The 20,735-nt window shown below is 37.9% G+C and overlaps 1 protein-coding gene across 9 annotated transcripts in view; it reads left to right on the top strand.

The window, feature by feature from the left end:
- The window catches only part of CORIN (corin, serine peptidase), a 136,784-nt gene that overhangs the window by 63,203 nt on the left and 52,846 nt on the right, over positions 1-20,735 (top strand). For all 9 annotated transcript variants that reach the window (XM_044417812.1, XM_044417809.1, XM_044417813.1 and 6 more), the window contains 4 exons: positions 8,317-8,430; positions 12,504-12,611; positions 15,627-15,737; positions 16,697-16,813. In XM_044417812.1, the coding sequence (XP_044273747.1) occupies positions 8,317-8,430; positions 12,504-12,611; positions 15,627-15,737; positions 16,697-16,813 (450 nt within the window). The remainder of the gene's footprint in view (positions 1-8,316; positions 8,431-12,503; positions 12,612-15,626; positions 15,738-16,696; positions 16,814-20,735) is intronic.

Raw genomic sequence — 20,735 nt, 5'->3', positions numbered from 1 at the left:
TCTGACAAACATCACATTGCTTTCTCAAGTATGTGAATCTCTTACATATTTTATTGATTCCAGAGGTTTGTACTTTGATGACTGACTGTGCACTGAGATTTCAAAGAAATGTTTTATTTATCAAAAATGGGAAACACTTAACCCTGCTCTTCCTCCAGAGAGGTTAGTGTGACTTCCTGATTTTCAGAGGGGCGACTTAAAGGACTATACCTGCTTCACTTCAAGACAAGAACATTCATTCATGAGCATTGCAAGTGGTGGAAGCTGAGCAGTTCTTTAGTGCTATCACATTTCCTTGGGAAAAAACAGTCGGTAGCCTGTCTTTAGCATAACATGCAGCTTCTTCACAATGTGAAAAAGAATTTGGTAGGGTTGTTCTCAGTTTGATTCCAGTAAGAAGAATTGAGCATTTTTGTTGCTGCTGCTGTTGTTTCAATTGGAAATCTATCTTTTTCATTCTTGGTATGGAGGTGGCATGTAAAGATCTGTCTAAATGGTGTAGATTATTTTTTGTACCTTGTGATATGTATTCCACATCTGGCACATCTGCAAGCCTGTTGGCCAAGAAAGAAAGATACAGAACAATTCCTGCTGATTTATTCTAATCTGTGGATATGTGGAAAATAAATTTATACAGTGAAAAATAGCTCAAAGGATGCATTTTTGGAGACTTGCTGAGCTCACATTGTGTGCTAAATAACACTGTTTTGTTCATGCATCTTCTAAATGCTTGAGGCACTTGCTAGGAAGCATTACTATTTGTTTAAAATTACTAGAAGCTTATATCTGGTACAGAAGAATTTTAAAACATTTTCCCCAAGCAAACATTTTCATAAATATGGATTAAAACAACTATTTGTTCTTTGTTTGATATTCTAAAGCTATGTTACAGCTATGATGCATATGATGTATAAAACTGGAAAACATTTAGAAACCTCCATTAAAACATGCTGTGTGGATACCAGATGGTTCAGTATGGTAATTAATTTGCTCCCCTGGCATGGATTTTCATCATCTAACTATATAATAGAAAAACTGGTAGCATGTTGCATGTACAGGAAATGGTTTTTCTCTACAACTGTTAAGAAGTAAAGGCTGCTAACTGGTGAGGAGATACAAAAATAATTGGAAATATACCTCCATTACATACATTTCCCAGAAGAAATTGTACAGTAGTCAAACAGTTATTAATAAATGACAATAATATGTGGGCAACATAATTCTATGGCTGTCTAGACAGCACCTGGACTGCATTAGGTTTCCTTTAAACACCCAGCCATGAGGTCAAAAAGGGCAATATTCACCTCATCCCTGGCGTCACAAAATTGACCTTGGAGATGGGGTTTGGGGCATCCCAAGGACAGTGAAAGGAAACACCAGAATCCTGACAGATCTGTAGCTGGCTTCCCTCATGTTCCAAGGCATGCCATTTAGACAAGTGAATCAGTCATCTCTGTTTTTCAGGGTCAGAGGAACACTTGGCTGGCTTTGCTTTCCATTTTCCTTCAGCCCTACATATGTCTAATACCTGTAATCTTCTGAGTTTGGATGATTAGAGTAATACCTCATGTATGAGGTGATGCTACTACTGTCTCAGCTGCAACAACATCATTGTAACAAAAGTGCCATCTTGAAGGGAGAAATACCGAAGATAGGGAACAAAAGAGAGGAAGCCCAGTGTTCTTCCATGCTGTAAGCTTGATGGAAGACTGTTGGACCATATCAAAAAAACAGGAATCCCATTGTTGCAATCTAATGGAGGAATGTACAATAGCTGAATTTGGAGAAAGGTGGATTTCGATTAAAACAGGATTAAGGTTGTCTCTAAGTACTCAGCCATCAGTTGTTTTAGAAGCTCCCCTATGACCTTACTCTAGCTTGATCTCTAAGACCTTACTCTTAGCTCTAGTAGCCTTCCCTACTGCTTCTACCAAACTGGTGCAGGACAGTGGATCACATGCTGGAATGTGGGATAATTGTTTTGGCAAGAGAGTATTTCTGGCAGGTTGTCTGTACTTTAAACTAGCAAGCAAGGCAGAATGGGTGAATTTCCTTTGGACTGGGGAAAACACTGTTTTCTTACATTTCTGTGTATCATGCAGCTGCTAAAGGAGCATGATTCTTTTTGGGAAAACAGCTTCCTCTCTGCCACCATAGACTTCTTGAAGAAATATAAGCACAATTTTCCACAAATTGTATGTGAGTTATCGTATTGTCTGTACCTGGCAAGTTTCATCTATGATTTTGAAAGGGCTAAGAGATGAGATGGATGATGGAAATGAATAAATGAATTAAAAAATATAGGTCCTGTTGTTGTTTTCCTAAAATAAATATGTGTCTTGTTTATCAAGTAAAAGCCATCTGTCATCCTAAAGAAAGTTTTGTTCCAGTATGCCTTTATTAATAAACTATGGAATAACTCTGAAAATCTGAAATTTTGTAGAATGCTAGTTTAGAAGGCTGGCTAGTCAGGGACAGGAGAGATTCTGCTGGAAAGCTCCCCTGCAGCTCCCCAAGAGAGATTCATAAAAAGGGCATGCACCATAGCTTATTTATTCTGAGGGGGGAAAGCCTAGCTTGTACAGAACTAAAGTGAGAGTAGAAGAAAGCTTCTTCAAAGACTTTAGTACTGCTGAATGAATTTATCATGCTGAATAAAAGGTGAGGGTTAGGGTTAGGGGCTTTAGAGTGATACCTAGCAGAATCAATGTGGTATAGTGGTTAAGAGTGTAGGACTGGGACTCAGGAGTTCTAGATTCTGGCCTCACTCAGCCATGTAGCTAATTGCGTGATTTTGGGACAGTCACAGACTCTCAGCCTGACCTACATTATTGGATTCTGTGAATGTGAGATTGAGAGGAGAAAGAGAATTATGTAAGTCACCTTGAGTTCCATGAAAGAAAAAAAAGGTGGGATAGAAATATAATAAATGTTTGGCTTTTGTTCACATGTCATTGGCAACAGCAAATGCTCTTCTACAGTTGGCCACTCAAGTCTTGAGGCTTTCAGTAATACTTCCCCACAACCATATATTTCTAATCAATTCCCTGTGGACACTAATTGTCTTCTTCCCCAAGTGTTTTAAAATATATTTATGATCCCTATCTTGATGGCTTGCTGCCAGTCTCACTTTCTTCAACCAAATGAGGGAGAACAATGATTAGATTGAATGTACTAGCTAAGAAATACTAGGGAAAAGTTTAAACTTTAGAATGGGAGAAGATATTTCTCCCTTCTGCCCTTTCACCCTTAGATTCAGCTTCTTTTCCTTGAAGGATGCTTAAGAAGAGCAAATACCTTGAAACCAGACAACTCCAGGGCTTGCTGGAATGAACTCTTCCTGCCTGTATGGGCTAGAAAAGGAATACTGGCTTGCTAGGACAGTTTTGAGTTTCTAGTTTTATTAAGGAATAGCAATCTTTGTGCCCCTTTAGAGGGTGCCAAGTTGGGGAAGGCTGAGAGATAATATGCATTCCTGATTGTTAAATATTTGATCAGTTATTAATTTGTATTCAGGCATTCTTGTTCCATGGACTGAACAGTATTTGAATAAGCAGGATGTAAATAGTTCATTGATTCAGTAAGTTATTTTGAGTAATGCAGTAAGTTACTTTGAGTGAATACAAATGGTGCATGAAATGTATATTTAATTTTTAGTAAGTCTGGAAAGGCTAATAAAAAGTAATGAAGTGTACATGTCATCTGGCTGCTTATGTTTATTTTAGTGTTCTTTGGTATTTCATCTTAAATCAAGGACAAAGGCTGCTCTCCTATACATATTTACTTGGGACTAAGTCTTGCTGAACTCAGGGGAAGTTACTGCTGAGTAGTGATGCTTATGATTACACTCTAAGGGTGCAATTCTGTGGTCTTCTGACATTGCCTGGGCAGGAGATTCTTCAGCGCCTCATCACTGAGGTCCTCCAGATTTGGTACTTGGCCAGCGAGTGTGGAAAGGAGCATGGCAGTTGCCTCCCTCAAGGTCACAAATGTGACCCAGCAAGGAGAAAAGGGGTCATCCTGGGTGAGGCAGAAGGGAGGAGGCTGGGGCTGAGAACTTAATGCTGATTCATGCTGCCACCCTAGCCTTCCTCCTTCCTCCTCAGTGCTTTAGATGATCAGATATGGCCATCTAGATAAAAGGCATGGGGCAAAACACAGTGGTGGTGATCACCATTTGTAAACTCCTGAGTTCAGAGATTTGCATGCATCTCTGTTGGGGGCCATTGGATTGGGTCCTAAAGCAAGTGAAGGGATGAGGATACATATGCAATAATTTGGTGTGTTTCTTAGTGGCTGTCAAGGCATAAAGAACTTCACTACCTGCTGTTAAAATGGTAATGATGGAAGTATGATGAAATAAGAAGACAAGTAGCCTTTATAATTCAATTTTTTTGCATCATGATCAGTCAAGTCATGGGATTATAAAAGCTGTCCAGCTGCTTTAAATTGGATGATATAGGAAGAAATAGCTGCAGTGTAAATTAAACACGTAGATGCAGAGATGAATTGACTCCATAAAGGAAGCCACAACCTTGAATTTAGAATAGCCAAGCAGAAAGAAAATTTTGGAGGGCTTTCATTCATACGGTCACCATAAGATGGCATTGACTTGATAGCACATAACAACAACACAACAACAGATGCAGTTTGGTTATCCAAATCCTAACTTAATATTTTCTTACATAAATTGTGCCATGGATTCTGTATATTTAAGTTTCCATTTTGCTGCAAAGAACAAGGTATAAACCATAGTCATGTTACAATGTAGTTCATTAACTGTTAATTCATCTGTTAGCTGTTAATTGCTTCTTATGTGCATTCCTGTATTCCAGGATCATGTGCCATGTATTGGAAAAGGAAACTGCAAGTGCAGCTGATTTGCATACTACCTTTATGGAGTACTAACCAAGCCACATAATAATGCAGATTTGCAATAATAAAAGGTTATTGCTAACTGCATTGTGAGGATTAACTATAAATTTTTTCTTGAATTTCAGAAGAGGAAGTATTGTAGATGAGAGCTGTGTGATTAAAGAAGAAACAAAGACAGGAATTTGTCTTCAATAGAGTCAGACCAGTGTTGTCTAAAGGAGACTAGCAGTGGCACACTAGAATTTCAGGCACGTGTTTTCCTTCCCTACCTAAAGATGCTGGGAATTGAACCTCACAGCATCATTTAAGGCTTGTGTTCTATCACTGAGCTACAGCGCCACCTGAAGGCAGCTCACAAACAAAACATAGAATGCAAATAGAAAAACTGTACAATTGCACAGTTAAAAGGAGTTGTTTAGAACAGGACCAAGCCTGCACAGACCTTTGTTTCACAGATAAAAGCTAAAAGGGGCAGTGGTTTTTAAAAACCCAGATCAGCACTTTACAAGCAGATCAAAATGTGGACATTTTAAAGGCATGTTAAAAAGTTAATAAAAATGCAGCTACATTCTTTCTGGAATTAGTTACAAAACTACAGAAGCACATCTAAAAAGGCCCTCACTTGTGTTCACTAATCTAATAGATCTTGCTGGAAGGATTGTGAAAATATATTGAAGTCCAATAGCCTTGGGGGTATGCAGTTGTTCCACCTCCAGCAGCTCAGGCAGAGAGAGGGAACAGGGTGGATAGAACACTTAAAGTATCCTAACCTCTTTTATGTTCTCAGTGTCAGTTACAATGCAGACACTTGAAACTAGCAGACCATTGGTCAGGATGCAAAGGAGGTCACATGCTGAAAGACCACAACTACAACCACCCAGTCTCCTTGTTCCTTGAGCCAAGTTTGGTGCTATACTTGTTTATTTTAGTGGATAAGCTTTAATTCAATCTGGTTTCATTTTTGCAGGTTTCTCTCTGTGATTAGAACTTCTGCATTTTTAAAAAATATTGTTACAAAAAGTAGCTAAGGGTCTGAACTGGATCGCATTTTCACTGAAAATGGGGAGACACATGTTTCATTCCATGGGACAACTAATATCAGGGCAAGTTGATTTTGATAAAGAAATGGTACTGGGAATGGTGTAGTATAGTAGTTAAGAGTTTAAGACAGGGGCTCAGGAGATCTGAGTTCTAGTTCCTGTTCAGCCATGGAGCCAACTGGGTGGTGTTGGGCCAGTCACAGACTCTCAGCCCAACATACCTCACAGGGTTCTTCTTGTGAGGATAACATTGAAAACAGGAGGAGGACAATTATGTTCCATGAAAGGATAAAAGCAGGATATAAATATAATAAATGAATACATTCAAACTGGGACCCAGGTTTGATTTGGGTCTCCTACACTGTATTTAACTTAAACCATAAAACTGTGTGTGTGTGTGTCGGGGGGGGGGGTTCATCATAGATCTATTACTTTGTCTAGAAAGAACCTTGCATAAGTTTGTTTTCTACAACCTCCCATTTTTTGCTCTCTGCTCCACCCACTTGTCTGGTCTCCAGAATACAGGCAACAAAGGAAAGATGAATTTGAGCTGAAACTACTATATTCCTAGAGTGATCCAACTAGTTTGTTGATCTTCCCTAAATGGGAGAATTGGTTTGTCTTCTTAAAAGTTGAAAGGCTAGGATTTTGAGTCCCAAACAATTTATTAAAACAGCAGTAGCTTTGCTTTACCAAAGTCAAGGTCTTTCATAAACTTTTCCATAAGAAAAAGCAACAAGAGTCTGATGTGGTTCTGTTGTTACAAGATAAGAAAACTGGTGATGCAGGCAGTTACATTTCTTTATTTTATAAATTCCTGATAAGGACAACTTGTTTCAAAGTCAATTCAGTTGGAAGTTAATTAAAAGAATCAGTTATTAGTCTTTAATGTGGTCATGTATAACATATTTAGAATTTATTTTCAAGATGCTGATGGGAAAAACAGGAAGATTAAAATATATTTGGATAATCAGGATACAATAGCAGTTTTGTAGAGGAAGCATCCTTGTTTGCTAAATATGATTTGTCCGTTTTTTGGGGAACGTTTTTTCCTCCACCTGTTACAGATAACAACCTTGAATCTAGCTGTGGTGGTTTCAATGGTAGACAATCACTTTTGAATAAATTACAAATGGAAAGGCTTTTCCCAAATAAAAAATGCAGATCTTATTCTTGTAAAGCTGTCTTCCAAATCTTGGCTTAATAACTCAAGACTGGGATCCCATCAGTTTTTTGCAACTTCATTTAGGTGACATTTTTACCCTTGATAGCATACAAAGAAAATATATTCCCACCACAGGAAATTTAGTGGTTGATCCTTCCAACATTACAGGTGTATCTTTCAATTGCAGTAAAGTCATCCTTCAATAATCTTTGCTCATAGTAGTTTTACAATTATATATTGTAATATTCTTGTCAGAATTCTCATATTTCTTGTATTGAGTCTCCAAAATTGCTCAAGGAACACACTGTTATTAGCTTGTAAGAAATATGATTGAGGTAGGTAATTTCATTTATTTCCAGTTATTACATTTTTATACTGCCCGATAGCCAATGATTAAAAACTTAGATAGAATCTGTGTAAACATCTGTTAATGAAATAAAGTTTGGACTCTTCCTAAACTGGACAAAACTGGATCATTTCCATGAGTTATTTGCATTTATCCAGTCTCTTGCTTGTACCTTGTTTTTCTCTAAGTGAATCATAGCAGAGAGCTTAGCTATTATTTTTATTCATTTTCAAATGTTTATGTACTACTTCCTGGGTAAAACATCCTAAAGTGATTTACCAAAATTATAAAACAGCACATCTTTAACAAAGAACAACTGTGTTAGAAACAAGCTAATGTTTGAGAAATGTGGAGTGAACAAGCCTTCTAACTGTTGAAATCAGTGCTTGACATAATGCAGAGGTGGTAATTCCAGAAGGTGGGCATTATTACAGAGATGACACCTCTCTGGCAGCATAGTTGCCAGAAGGGACTTTGAAGGATGTGGCAGAGATAACAGGGCTTCCCCTAAAAGTTATAGTGGCCTATATATTAGTGGCCTGTATATTACAGAGGAAGATAAACTTTCAGGTAACCAGGCCCCAGGTGTTTTAGGGCTATATGTGTCAATAGTAATACATCAAATCTGGCTTGTTCACAAGCTGGCAGACAAAGTATTGTTCTTCCAGCTCTGGTGTGATAATAGATTCAGTCTATACACTCAGTATGATACCATTTTTATTTTAGTCTCTAATATCAATGTATGTGTGCCTGAATTCTTTCTGCCTGCCTGGACCTATCAGCTAGCAGCTGTGATTAACCAGAAGAAAATATTTGTTGTGACAGGTTTTGCTTTTTAATCTGAGGGGAAAAACATATTTGGCTTTTTCTTTTTTCTTTTCATTTTTCAGTGCTTTGTGAAAGTGATGGGAGCTTCTTCTGTAGAAGTGGAATTTGCATTCCAGGAATACTACAGTGCAATGGCTACAATGATTGTGATGACTGGAGTGATGAGGCGCATTGCAGTAGGTCACTTAAATGCATTATATAATTTTTGTCTGGAAGGAACAACACTTCAATTATTCAAATCAGCTATTATGTCTGGGTAAAAGCTTTGCCTAGTACTTACATCTGTCCACTTCTGAGCTCTTTCAGGAATCAGTGGGGCCTGTTTATCTTTGCCCGATATGACTGGAAAATGTGCTTGTAGACCTTTTAAATGTGCTGTTTAAAAAAATGAGTTCATTAGTAGTTAAACAGCTAACATTTCTGTAAAAACACACAGTTGTTTTTAAAATATCTGAGTAATCCTTGCACAAAGGCTATCATTGTAAAGTGATAACCCTCTTAACAAGATTTCCATTTATATGCTTTTGGCAATTTTGTTGGCAGCACATGCAAAACAACCTGATTACAAATTATTTTTGATTTAGCCTTGAAGGTCATCAGAAAAATATTTGTACATAAACAGGGTGCTATGGAAAAGAACATGTGCTTTCTTTAGTGTATGGTGCATTCAACCACTTCCTTTCTTTATACAGATGAGAAACAGTTAAAGGCTGATTATATCTGCTACTCTTAGTAAGTGAGCACACATAAGCAAATGTTTGTCCATCTCTTTATCTTATGAAGGAGAAAATACCTCCTTCAGGACTTGAGACCTACCAGCTTTCCTTAGAAGCAGAGAAGTTGGGAAAGCATTTTTCTACCTCTCCCTTTTCCTCATGTTTCTGGTGACGAAAGAGCCCCCATTAGTTCCTCATATTCACCTTCAGTATGAGCACCAGTGCTGACACTGGTGCTAAAAATATTGCTGCAGGCAGTTTGAGCTTCTGTGTGCTGTTGAAGCAGCATTAAGCTAGACTATGGGCAGAGCAGTGGTTATTAGCCTGTTGTGTGGTAATATATGATCCAGACTTGTCTTTCAACCCACACGAGGAGCTAGAAGGTGTAAGAAATAACTTATAGGAAGGAAGATCTATTTATTGCAATGAATTTCTGGGTTCTCAAGTGTGGAAGAAGCAAGGAGATGATTATTACATTTCTCAAGGACAACCATAAGAGGTCTGGTGGACTCTTGGATCTGATTCCCATGATTGCCAGGTTTTTTAAAAAATGGCATCTGTTAGCATAAGCTGCTGTTTATTGATTATTTCATAGATGTTTTTATACTGCTTTTCATTTAAAAAGAACTCTGGAAGTGGTTTGCAAGATAAACCCTAAGTATAATAAAACCATTAAAAGGACAAAATAATAATAAAAATAATACAGTCTCGTTAAAGTAACTATGGCTAGCTGAGGATCCACATGTTCAGGGAAATGTGTGAGCCAATTAGTGTGTCGATGGTTGTTGGCAGAAGCACTCCACCTAATCTTTGTGGGCAGGTGATTCTACATGGTGGTTGCCACAGCTGAGAACACGCTCCTGCCCACCATGGCCAGGTGTAGTATGGTCAGCAAGCCACCCCTCTCAGAGTGAAGGAGAACCTATATGAGGGAGTGCAGTTCCTCAGATAACTGGGTCCTGAGCTTCCTTATACACCAGGAAAGTAAATGCATGCTAAGAAAGTCCACTGAGCAATCTACCAGCCACATTCTGCAATAGCTGCAGCTTCCGAACCAGTCTTCAAGGCAGCCTCAGGTAAGGCATGTTGCAAAATTTTGTAACAGAACCATGAATAAATAAGAGGAATAGATTACCACTGAATCAGTATAAAGGAATCCTTCCTACACCTTTCCCTCAATAAGAAAACTTTTCATAGGCCTGGGGGAGGGCAACACATGGCAAGCTAATTAGCTTGTTCATAAACTTGTTCGTAGTGGTTTGGAACCACTTCAATACAACATTGTTTTTCAAAATTTAAACTGGATTTAGGAGCGAAGGGGGGGGGAGCAGGGGGCACATATGGCCCACAAGCCCACCCCCTCTTTATGTAGAACAACTCTGTTTAATACTGATTGATGGAGGTAGAAGGGAGTAGGCGAGGAAAGTAGTCCTTTATATTTATTCAGTGGCAACTGATTTGGCTTCAAAATCTTTTAAAGGATGAAAATTGACAGCTTCACAAACACGATAACTGCACAGATCTGTCCTTATCTGTTAGCAAGGAGGCAGGTCATCATGTCTAGTTTGGCTCTGTTACTCTGCCCCATGAAAGTATATGTGTAAATAGGAATTGAAACTGTTCTGTGACAGACGGGGCAGTCAGAAAAAGTGGCAGGCTTTTTAAAAGAATGAAAACAATGCAAGCATTAAAATACTGTCTCTTTGTTACAACATAGGTATGGATAAAAAGATATCTCTGTTTACCCTTTAATGCCAGGATACCTCATGTTGATGCAGATTCCAGGCAAATATTAATTCCAAACTTCACTGGGTTCTGCATCACTTCATATGAACTATTTCAAGATCACACATATTTTCATTTAGTTTATAATATTTAGGATTTTATGTCTGGCATTTCCTTTCCTTTCCTTCTTTGTGTTCTTTCAGAACCAAGTATAGGTAATTCTGTAAAATCTAGTGCTGTGTGAACTGTTACATTCCCTACTGCTCAACAGCACTGGAAATTAATTTTAATATGATTTATTGGATAATATTTTGACTTTGGTCTTAGGGAGACATGGATTGAAACACATTTGAACCATGAAACTGAAGCAAGTCTGGACAGGAAGGAATAATTTAGAACGGATAATTGGTTTAAACCTTTTGCTGCCTATTTCTTCTATCTTGCAAATTATTTTCCCTTAGTACTTCTTCCTAGCAGAGTCTAAATGCATCCTTGTCCTCAGAATCACATGACTCGGTGGTGGCAAAAGTTAATTGGAGCATCTTGGACACCCCATCCTTGCCTGATTATTTCCTTAAGCAGAAAAACTGTGGCATGTAAAAAATGTCACATGCATGCGTGTATATATAATCTTTAGTTAAGCACTCATTGGGTGGGAAATTCATTTTCTTTCAGCTCTATGTTCCCTTAAAGGGTTGCTTTGAGAATAAAGTGGGACAGCCCCAACTAAGATGCATGAGTTCCTCTGGGCATAGTAGTTTAGTAATAAAAATGTTGTTCTACTAAGTCCTCAGTAGAATGTATAGCAGAATTTCAGGTAGGTAGGAAGAATTAAAGTTAGATAGAATTTCAGTTCCTTTCTGTTTCATCTAACTAGCAGACATAGGATATATTACACAAAACAAGCACTACCTGATTTATACAGGTGATAAAACTTTATTTTTCTTTGGAACAGAATTTTTATTTTCTTGTCCTATTTAGCTAAGTATGGACAAAACTCTGGCTAAAGCCCCACAAAGGTCTAAAAAAAATGCATACTCCTGTCACAATTAGTTGTAGATTATATACAAAATCCAATGGGGTTTCCCTGCACAAGTTTCTGGGAGCCAGTATGGTATAGTGGTTAAGAACATGAGTCTGGGCCTCAGGTGATCTGGGTTCTAGTTCTCACTCAGCCATGGAACCAACTGAATGATTTTGGGCCAGTTACAGACTTTCAACCCAACCCACCTCACAGGGGGGTTGTTGTTGTAGGGATAGGATTGAGAGCAGCAGGGAGTATTATATAAGCTGCTTTGGGTTCTTTGTAAGAAAAGGGTGGTATATAGATTTAATGAATAAATGATAAATCAATAAATATCCCATTGTAGGAGAAGGGATTAGGGTGGCTACACTTCTTCATGAGTAGAGGATCTGTGCCTTTAATATTTCCATTGTAGTCAAACATCTACAGGAGGTATTTATTTTTTATTTATTTATTTATTGCATTTGTATACCATTCCATAGCCAAGGGCTTTCTGGGTGGCTCTCATTGCAAGCATGACACAGCAGTACACTACTGTTTTCTATTATTGCAGTTGAATCCAAGAAATTACTTCACTTGTTGATTTCTTTTTCTTAGGAAGCTGCTCGATGCACAGAGCCAATGTCCCTTATAGATCAGTATGGGTATAATCACTTTAATATTTTGCTTTGCAAGAGACAACCTTTTTCTGGTGCTTTACTGACTGTCCTGTTTATATAGTGGTATGTAGTTCTGTGCTGCTGTATAACTAAGACAATATTTTTAAAGTGTATTTGTTTTTCAGACTGCAGTGAAGGACTTTTCCGCTGCAACACAGGAAAATGCCTCAATTATACCTTCGTTTGTGATGGGTATGATGACTGTGGAGACATAAGTGATGAGCAGAACTGTGGTAAATAAGAAATCTTTTGTATATTCTAAAAACTTGAATGGAATACATTAAACCAGTATGGTGTAGTGGTTAGAGCATTGCACTAGTTCCTAGTCCCTACATGGCCATGAAGTTCACTGAGTGAATTTGGGCCAGTCACTGACTCTCAGTCTAACCTACCTCACAGGGTTGTGGTGAGTTAAGGAGAATGCTGTATCTCTGGAATTGTATCTGGTGTCAATCCTGTTTGGAACAGACTGATTGAAGTGAAATGAAATTTAATAAGTTCTAACATTAGATACAGTTCCTGGGAACTGGAAAAACAGCCAGGCTTGAGCTTGTTGAGTTTTTTTGAATTCACCTGAAAGCTTCATCTACCTCAGTACTGAATGCAATAACATGCATTTTGTTTGAATACTCTGGTTTTGTTTGCATTCATCTATTCATCCAAGGGGCACAGCTATTGAATATGCTAACAAATCCCCTTCCACCAGGTAATTCTGGTGATTAATATTAGAATTCTAGTGACTAATACTAGAATCCCCCAAAACATTTAGATTGTATGTAATGCAAATGATTTATGATCGGATTGCTTGATATTTATCTTTTGACTTGAATTTAGTGTAGCTGAAGGGAGAAGTGCTTCAGATTTTATCAGCACAGTGGTTCTGAGGAAGAGATGCCACCATTTAGACACCTTCACCAGGCTCTGCTGCTACCCTCCTTAATGGATTTTTTGTGCTAAGAAAACAGATGGAAGAACCAGTAGAAAGACACAGGGGGATTACGAATGGACAGTGGTGTTGTCTGGGCCCCTTAAAAATTCTACAAAGCAAGGCGATTGCACAAGTCCTCATCTGGAAGTGCTCATTGTACCTGCTAATCTTCCTAATCTAAATTGGAATTTTGTGCGTGCATGTCCTCCTTCCGGGTGTGTGTGTGTGTAGTGGAGACATTAACAGCATCTGGAGGCAGGTGGAGAATAAAACTTGCTTTTGGCTTGTCAGCTGCTGCGGTTGCACTTGCTGACTGAACAGTTCTGCACAGCTGCCTCTCGTCCTACCGTTCAGGTGGTTGCTGAACCTTCTGAACAACCGGAAAAGGTAGCAGTGCTCTTTAGCACTCTGGTTCAGCACTCTTATTATCCAACAGACCATTGTTTTCACTTTAAGATATGACTTATCTTAATTAATCTAACGTGACTAAAACAACAGCTGGACATCTCAAACTTCCATTTAGGCACTGACATAGTTCAGCTCTTTGCATATTTTACCTTGCTGACTTCTCTCCCAGACAACCTAAGCAAGTCCAAACCATCCACTTCAAGAATCCATAATCTGTAAATGAAATTTCTTTTAACCCCTATGATACTCTGAACCTCCTTATTTTTACTACCCTAATCATAAGACTGAACTGACTTTGTAATGGTAGACTGATCTCTTGAGCAAGGGCCAGGCAGCATCAGTGGTGGGCTTCTCTTACCACACCTGTAGTGATAGCCAGTGACTGGAGTACACGACCATAACCACAGCAGTGCCATCAAGCACCACCATCATGAGATACCGATGTCATTGTTCTGAGCAAGACTGCCAGCCAGTTTCTTTGCCACTAGTCAATGACATTTAGAAAACCAGCTTCCTCTTCTCTAGTCTGGGTGACCTGATGTCCAAAAGCTGGCAGGGCATTTTTTAAAAAAACAATCAGCTGGAAATTCATTTTCTAGCAACCTTATAGCAAAGAAAAACTTCTATTCACCATAAATTTTGTATTTTCCCCTTCTTTTTGGGAAAGGAATTAATTTTTTTTAATTAAGGAAACATTTTGTTTCAAACTTCTTTGTAGTCATTATTATTAGTTCCTTCAAAACTGCCAGCAGATGTGCATGTATCTCAATAGGTGAGGGACTTCTGCACCTAATCTTCAAGTTACTGTTTTTATTGTTGCTTTTTAATTGTTATCACTATTATTCTATATTTTGGGGATTACACCACCATGAATGTTTCCCTCACCTGTTGAGATGTTAAAATCTGAGTATCAAAGAAAGCTTTTCCAAGGGAAGCTATGCAGTGTTTCCATTCTCTCCAGTGAATCTGAAAAGTCCATCAAAATATCTTTTTTCTGAGTACAAGAAATGTTATGTCAGCTGAACAAAACTTTTCATAACTAGACAGTTTTTTGTTCCCCTTCAAACCCACTATTGGTATTTAAATCCACTTCCTCCTTATGTTAATACGATATTTTTTGGTGAATACATAATAATAAGAAATTGCTTTTCACAAACTCAACAAGATGACTCACCATCTAAAACTATGCAATTACATTATGTGATTACTATTATTTAATTACCTTATCTTCTTTTGTTTGTCTGCAGTGCTTTTATCTTGGTCTCTCTCTACTTTGACAGTTTCTGGACTACATAATTTCTCCACCAACACTAGTTTGATGTTCTACAGCTATTGCCATAATAGTCTTCCAGATGCTTGCAGGAGATTTCAAATGATTTGAGCAGTTATTTCTCATGTTGCTGTAATTTCTGATATGCCTTTCTCCTATTTGAGCCTTTGTGATTTTATCTTTTTTCAGCAGCTTTGACAGTCATGTAGCTAATAGCATATATGTGAGTGCCTTCTACTCAACAAATGTCATATTTCTCTCAGGTGTTTTATAATCTATCTCTGGTGGCTGCTTAACTAGCATCTGAACAAGGTGGTCTACATAGTTTTTATAAATAAATAAATAGTGGGATCCCTATTGTATGTAGATAGAAGCTGAGTGATTGGTTTTGATAACTTGCTTTGGCACTTTGATATTCCAATGGATCTAGTTTTCAAAATATACAGGGAAAAAAATCACATCTTGGCACATGTAAAATAACTCTGATTTCTCTGACCTTAATGGATCCACTTACCATGGCATAATTGAAAAAAGAACAGCATCTTTCACTTTGTGTTAAGTATATTTTAAACCCGGTTAGAAAATGAATAATGCAAAGAGTTGTCTTTGTTCTTCCTGTTGGTCAATTATGTTCTTGCAAAGATTGTAATCCAGTAACTCAACACCGATGTGGAGATGGGAGATGCATAAAAATGGACTGGGTGTGTGATGGTGACCACGACTGCATGGACAAATCAGATGAGGCAAACTGTTGTAAGTGACCGAATTATGTAAGTCCTGGTATCAGTATTTTAAAAGCAGTGGGAAAAAATTTCAAGAAATAAAACCTGAGTATAGATAGATTTCTAGATTTTCTTGTGACTTTTATTTGAAATTTAGTGTGCAATTGAATATGATATAATTTTATTATAAAGAATGAATTTACTATCTCATTGAATTAATAGCCTTGGCTATACAGTATTGCTTTCCTTTTAATTGTTACTAACCAATTGTTACTATATTATCTAGCTCCTGCAATATCTTTATTGAAAGGCAAATAATACATGGGCAGCACAATCCAGTAGCCCACTAAATGGGCTATCTAGATGGGCATAGAGGTTTTTGAATTCCCAGCTATGAGGCTGGAAAATTACTCTGACCTTGAAGCTGGATATGGACATATTCACACCAGCTACAGCTTGGAGGTTGTTAGAGCAACTTCAGAGAAGGGCATTCTGGGGCATTCCAGAGAGTGGGGAGGGGAGGGGAGGGGAGGGAAAGTGTGGAAGGAGACCAGCAGACCAGATAATATGTATCCTTGCAGTGCCTCAGCTTCCTTCCCTCTTGCTCTGAAGCACCATGCTTAGATGGGCAAAATCAGAGGTATAAGTGCTCTGAGTAAACATTTCCTCTATACATCCTCTGCCCTTCATAGGATACCTGTACAGGTTCAGTGGATTACAGGCACCCTACAGAATTTATTTATTTATTTATTTATTTATTTAAGACATTTCTATGCCGCCCCCATCGCAACAAAGCCTCGGGGTGGCTCACAACATACATAAAATACAATCAATAATTTAAAAACTGGTACCATCTCGGTTATATATTGCACCTTAAATAAGTGTAACACTGCCCCTCTCCCTCTCTCTGTGTGTATATAAATGTGAAATGAAGAGCCTTTATAATACCTTCTTGGCAGTGTCTCATGCCATTATTCTTGTTTTTCCCAGCATGCCACAGTCAGGGACTGGCGGAATGCAGAAATGGACAATGTGTTCCAAGTGCTTTCCAGTGTGATGGAGACAATGACTGTAAGGATGGAAGTGATGAAGAAAACTGTAGTCAAAGTAAGGGGATGCCACATGTCCTACAACTTGCAGTTGAAAGTAACCAAAGCCTTGTTTTGGAAAATAGTTATATTTGCATATTTTAGGGGATAATAAAGTTCTTTTGTGTCTAGTAACTGACTGTATCAGTCAAATAACATTCTTTTATTACTGTCCGTCTCTTGACTTTTATCATTTCTTTGAGCCTTAGGCACAATTCACTGGACATGTTCCCTATGCAGTATTATTACACAAGTCTGATGTGCTTAAATAAGGCTCAATGAGTGCTGTTTGCTTTCAGATTTTGTGGGTGTAGCTGTTTCATATCTTTATGTTGCAGTGCATTTCAAATTGTTCTTCTGCGTTTATGTGGAAGAACAAACAACAAGCTCTTTAAGATGAGGATTCTATCTCATTGCTGCTTATGGAGGAACAGGAGGAGAGTCCATTTCTCTCTCCTTCACAACTGTGGGTCAATGTGATGCGGTGCATAATGTTTTTGGTTAAAAGTTCACATCCCTTCTCAGCTATGTACAGCTTTTTCAGAAATATATCTAAAACTCTTTAAGTAAACATGTACTTAAAATCATGTATTGGGTGTAAGTGCAACAAACATCTGCATTATGAAAGGCCATCTGTCAGAGAACTAGTATCAGTTGCAGCTCCCTGTCAGACGAATGCAGTAGCTTTTGTTGCTCTATGGATGAAAGAAGCTGCACTTCTAATGGGGAAATGAAATAAAAGAGCTAGCTTTGTTCTGCATTTCTGTACGATCAATTAAGAGGATTTAAGTATCTAGACTTATTGGTGTTGATTGAGTTGTGAGAAGAGGTAGAATTACGCTGAGCTTCTTTGCAGGTATATGCCCATTGCCTTGCATTTCATACAGCTGAATGTATGAACGGCATTTAAAAGGACACAGAAATTCTATATGAGTTATTCAATCAGCGATGGCTCTGTCCCTCAGTAGATGATACATCTGACACATTATCACCTCTTTAAGGCCAGTGTTTTCTTTAGAAATAGAAACAGAGAGTGAGGAAAGTATATAGATTAGAATTTGCTGGACTGGTGGCCTTGCTGTAATAGAAACTGGAGGGGCAAATGGTAGCTCTGAGAGGCAGGGTGAATAAAGGTCAATGTAAAAATGGATTTTTATTTAAATTGGATTTAAAAAAAAATAAAATGCTTTTTGAGGAAAAATCTATCTAAAGATAGTTTTCTATTTAAGATACCTTATAGTCCAAACATTATTCATTGTGAAATAAGTATTAGTTTTTCATTATGTAGCATGAGGCTGTATATTCATGCAATGTTTAATTTTTTTGGTGAATGAATTCTATTAATTCATTCACAATGTCATGCTGTTTCAGAGGTTTCTGTAAGAAAAAATGCCCAATAATCTATCTAGAAGATACTATCATAGCTGCTTGGTTTTCCAGTTCTCAAAACTGTGAATATGTGTCTGTAGAGATCATAGCCTCTTCTTCACAACAAAAATGTTATAAAACAAACATACAGAGTTGAGAAAAAGAGCTAAATCCCATTGTTCCTTTGCAAATCTATATATACAGAATCAACCCTTTACATCTTGAGAGCTAAGTTTCAGAAAATTCAATGAATAGAAGATTGTTCGGAGTGGAATAGATCTGCACAAGAAGCTAAGTGTGAGGAGGGAGGGACAAGCAGTAAAAATGAAAGTGTAACTTTTTGAGCTGAATACAAGTCTTTGGATCTTTTTGTGTATAGACTGAGGTTTATTATATTATTCTTTCCCTGGTTGAGAAAAGTATAATGGCAGCAGGCCATAAAAGAGGCTGAGTTTGGGAATATTTTAATCAAGTTCCTCTACCTATGGGTAAAGCAGGCACGTGTGCAAATTATGTAGAAAGCAATGATTTAAATCTAGTCTTTAAATCAAATCCACCCTGCTAACAAGTCAGTTTTTGGCAGGAAGGTAATGATTAATCCACGTTCCTCACATGCCATAGGCCAGTCCAGATTGTCTTCCCCCCAATGCATTCACCTCAACTGATAATTCTAAACAAGCCCAGGAATGCCGATCACATGGCAGATATTTAAGGTATTCAGGACTTCATTAAGACATGTAAGTCATCCATGAAGTCAACAAATTACAAACATGGATCTGTAAGCAATCGTGGAGAGCCACAGAGGTGGTCGTTTTGTCTGTTTTAAATAGAAAAACAATTGCATAATAACCACCATAAATATACAGGACAAGCTGAAAGGGTAGCTAAATTGTAAATAAATCTATAAATACACTGGCTTAAGAAATGGCATGGAAGATAACAGTGCATATGTGAAACTGGAAGAAGTTATGTAGGTTCTGTGGTGTTCAGTCTGTGCAATGTACGAATGAAATTAACTTACCACATAGCTGAGTGGGTAAAACAGCTCCCTATCCCTATGATCCTTAAGGAAATGCAGTTAAGGGATAGGCTGACATAACTACCGTCATCCACTTTGTGGAAACAGAAATCCAATACATGGGTCCCCATGGATGCATGTACAAAACTGTCCTAAGATGTGGTATTTATAGGATTTCAATTTAGGCTGTGCAATGATTAACAGATGCTAGCTTTCTAATTAATTGCAAATGGAGCTCACATAAGAATATGGAAGTTTCCTTTTCAAATCATTAGGAAACTAGCATCCCACAATGAGAATGCAGAGCTGAGATTTTTCATAATGGGTTTCAGTTTCTGATACCTTGAGAGTATAATTTTAGAAAGTCATGTTAAATAAAAGTGCATCTTCAAAACATTTCCACCTTAAAACTGACCCAAAGTTGTGGGATATACATTTAAACAAATAAATAGGATTCAGGATACATTAACATCTTTGTGTATGGTTGGAAATAGCAATTAGATCTTCTGATGAAGATCAGAATATTTTGATTATAACATACATATTACTTAAGTGTTGCATGTTATGTTGTAATAGCAGAGAAAGGAAAACCTAAGGGAAATTATCTACCATATCAACTTTTATTGTTTTTATGTCAGTCTTACTGATACTTTTTCATTCAAAGAATCCTGTGAATTATAGTTTGGTGAGGATGCTGAACATTTTGTTGGTGAGACAGTTCCCAGGGAGTTTTGAAAATATGAAATTAATTGAAACTGTAGACTTATATATACTCATAGAGCAGCTTTCCCAAATCTGGTGGCCTCCATTTCTTTTTTACTTCGGTTTCCATCATGCTGAGTTAACATGGCCTATGGTGAAGAATCCTGGGAGTTGTTGAAAACATCTGGAGGGCACCAGATTGAGGAAGGCTGATACATGAATTATACCTTGAGAATTTCAGATTATGAATGAAGAGTAGCATGGTAAATCCATGCAACGGGCAAAGTGATGAACTCAGAGCATGGGACAGTAAGATCATACTCACCAGGGGAAAAATAATCTGAAACGTGACCTCTGACAGCCATATTCATAAACAAATACATGAACATGACTCATATCTAGGCAATCTTCTTTGCAGGGTGAGAGGGGAAGCTTCTTCTCTTTCAGAAATGTGAATAACAGACTGTGTTCCCAAGCTAGCTGTCCTACTTTTTTCTCAAAGAGAAATCTCTGGTAAATGCAGGATTTCTATCATCGACATGCTTGAAACAGCACCAGGCTCACTTGGGCAACTACCAGGGCCGCCTACTCCTTGCCACTACTTCCCCAGTAGCACTAGCAGGAAGCATTATTGGCAGCACTGGGGATGGGTCATCATTGACACTGTGCCAAGGGTCAATCCAGTCTTCACACCATTCCTGTATTCATGACTAAGTTGATGCTGGACTTTGGTGTGGTAGAACAAAAGCTTTGAATTCACAAATAAATGGGTAAAACTGAGATAAAGTGTTGCAATTAACACCTAACAAATTATTATATTTTAGCAGTTCACAGTGATTTGGTCTGGATAATA

This window comes from Varanus komodoensis, unplaced genomic scaffold (genome assembly GCF_004798865.1).
Source record: "Varanus komodoensis strain SLA01 unplaced genomic scaffold, ASM479886v1 scaffold9, whole genome shotgun sequence".
Lineage (NCBI taxonomy): Eukaryota > Metazoa > Chordata > Lepidosauria > Squamata > Varanidae > Varanus > Varanus komodoensis.
This window is presented reverse-complemented; position numbering and strand designations above follow the sequence as displayed.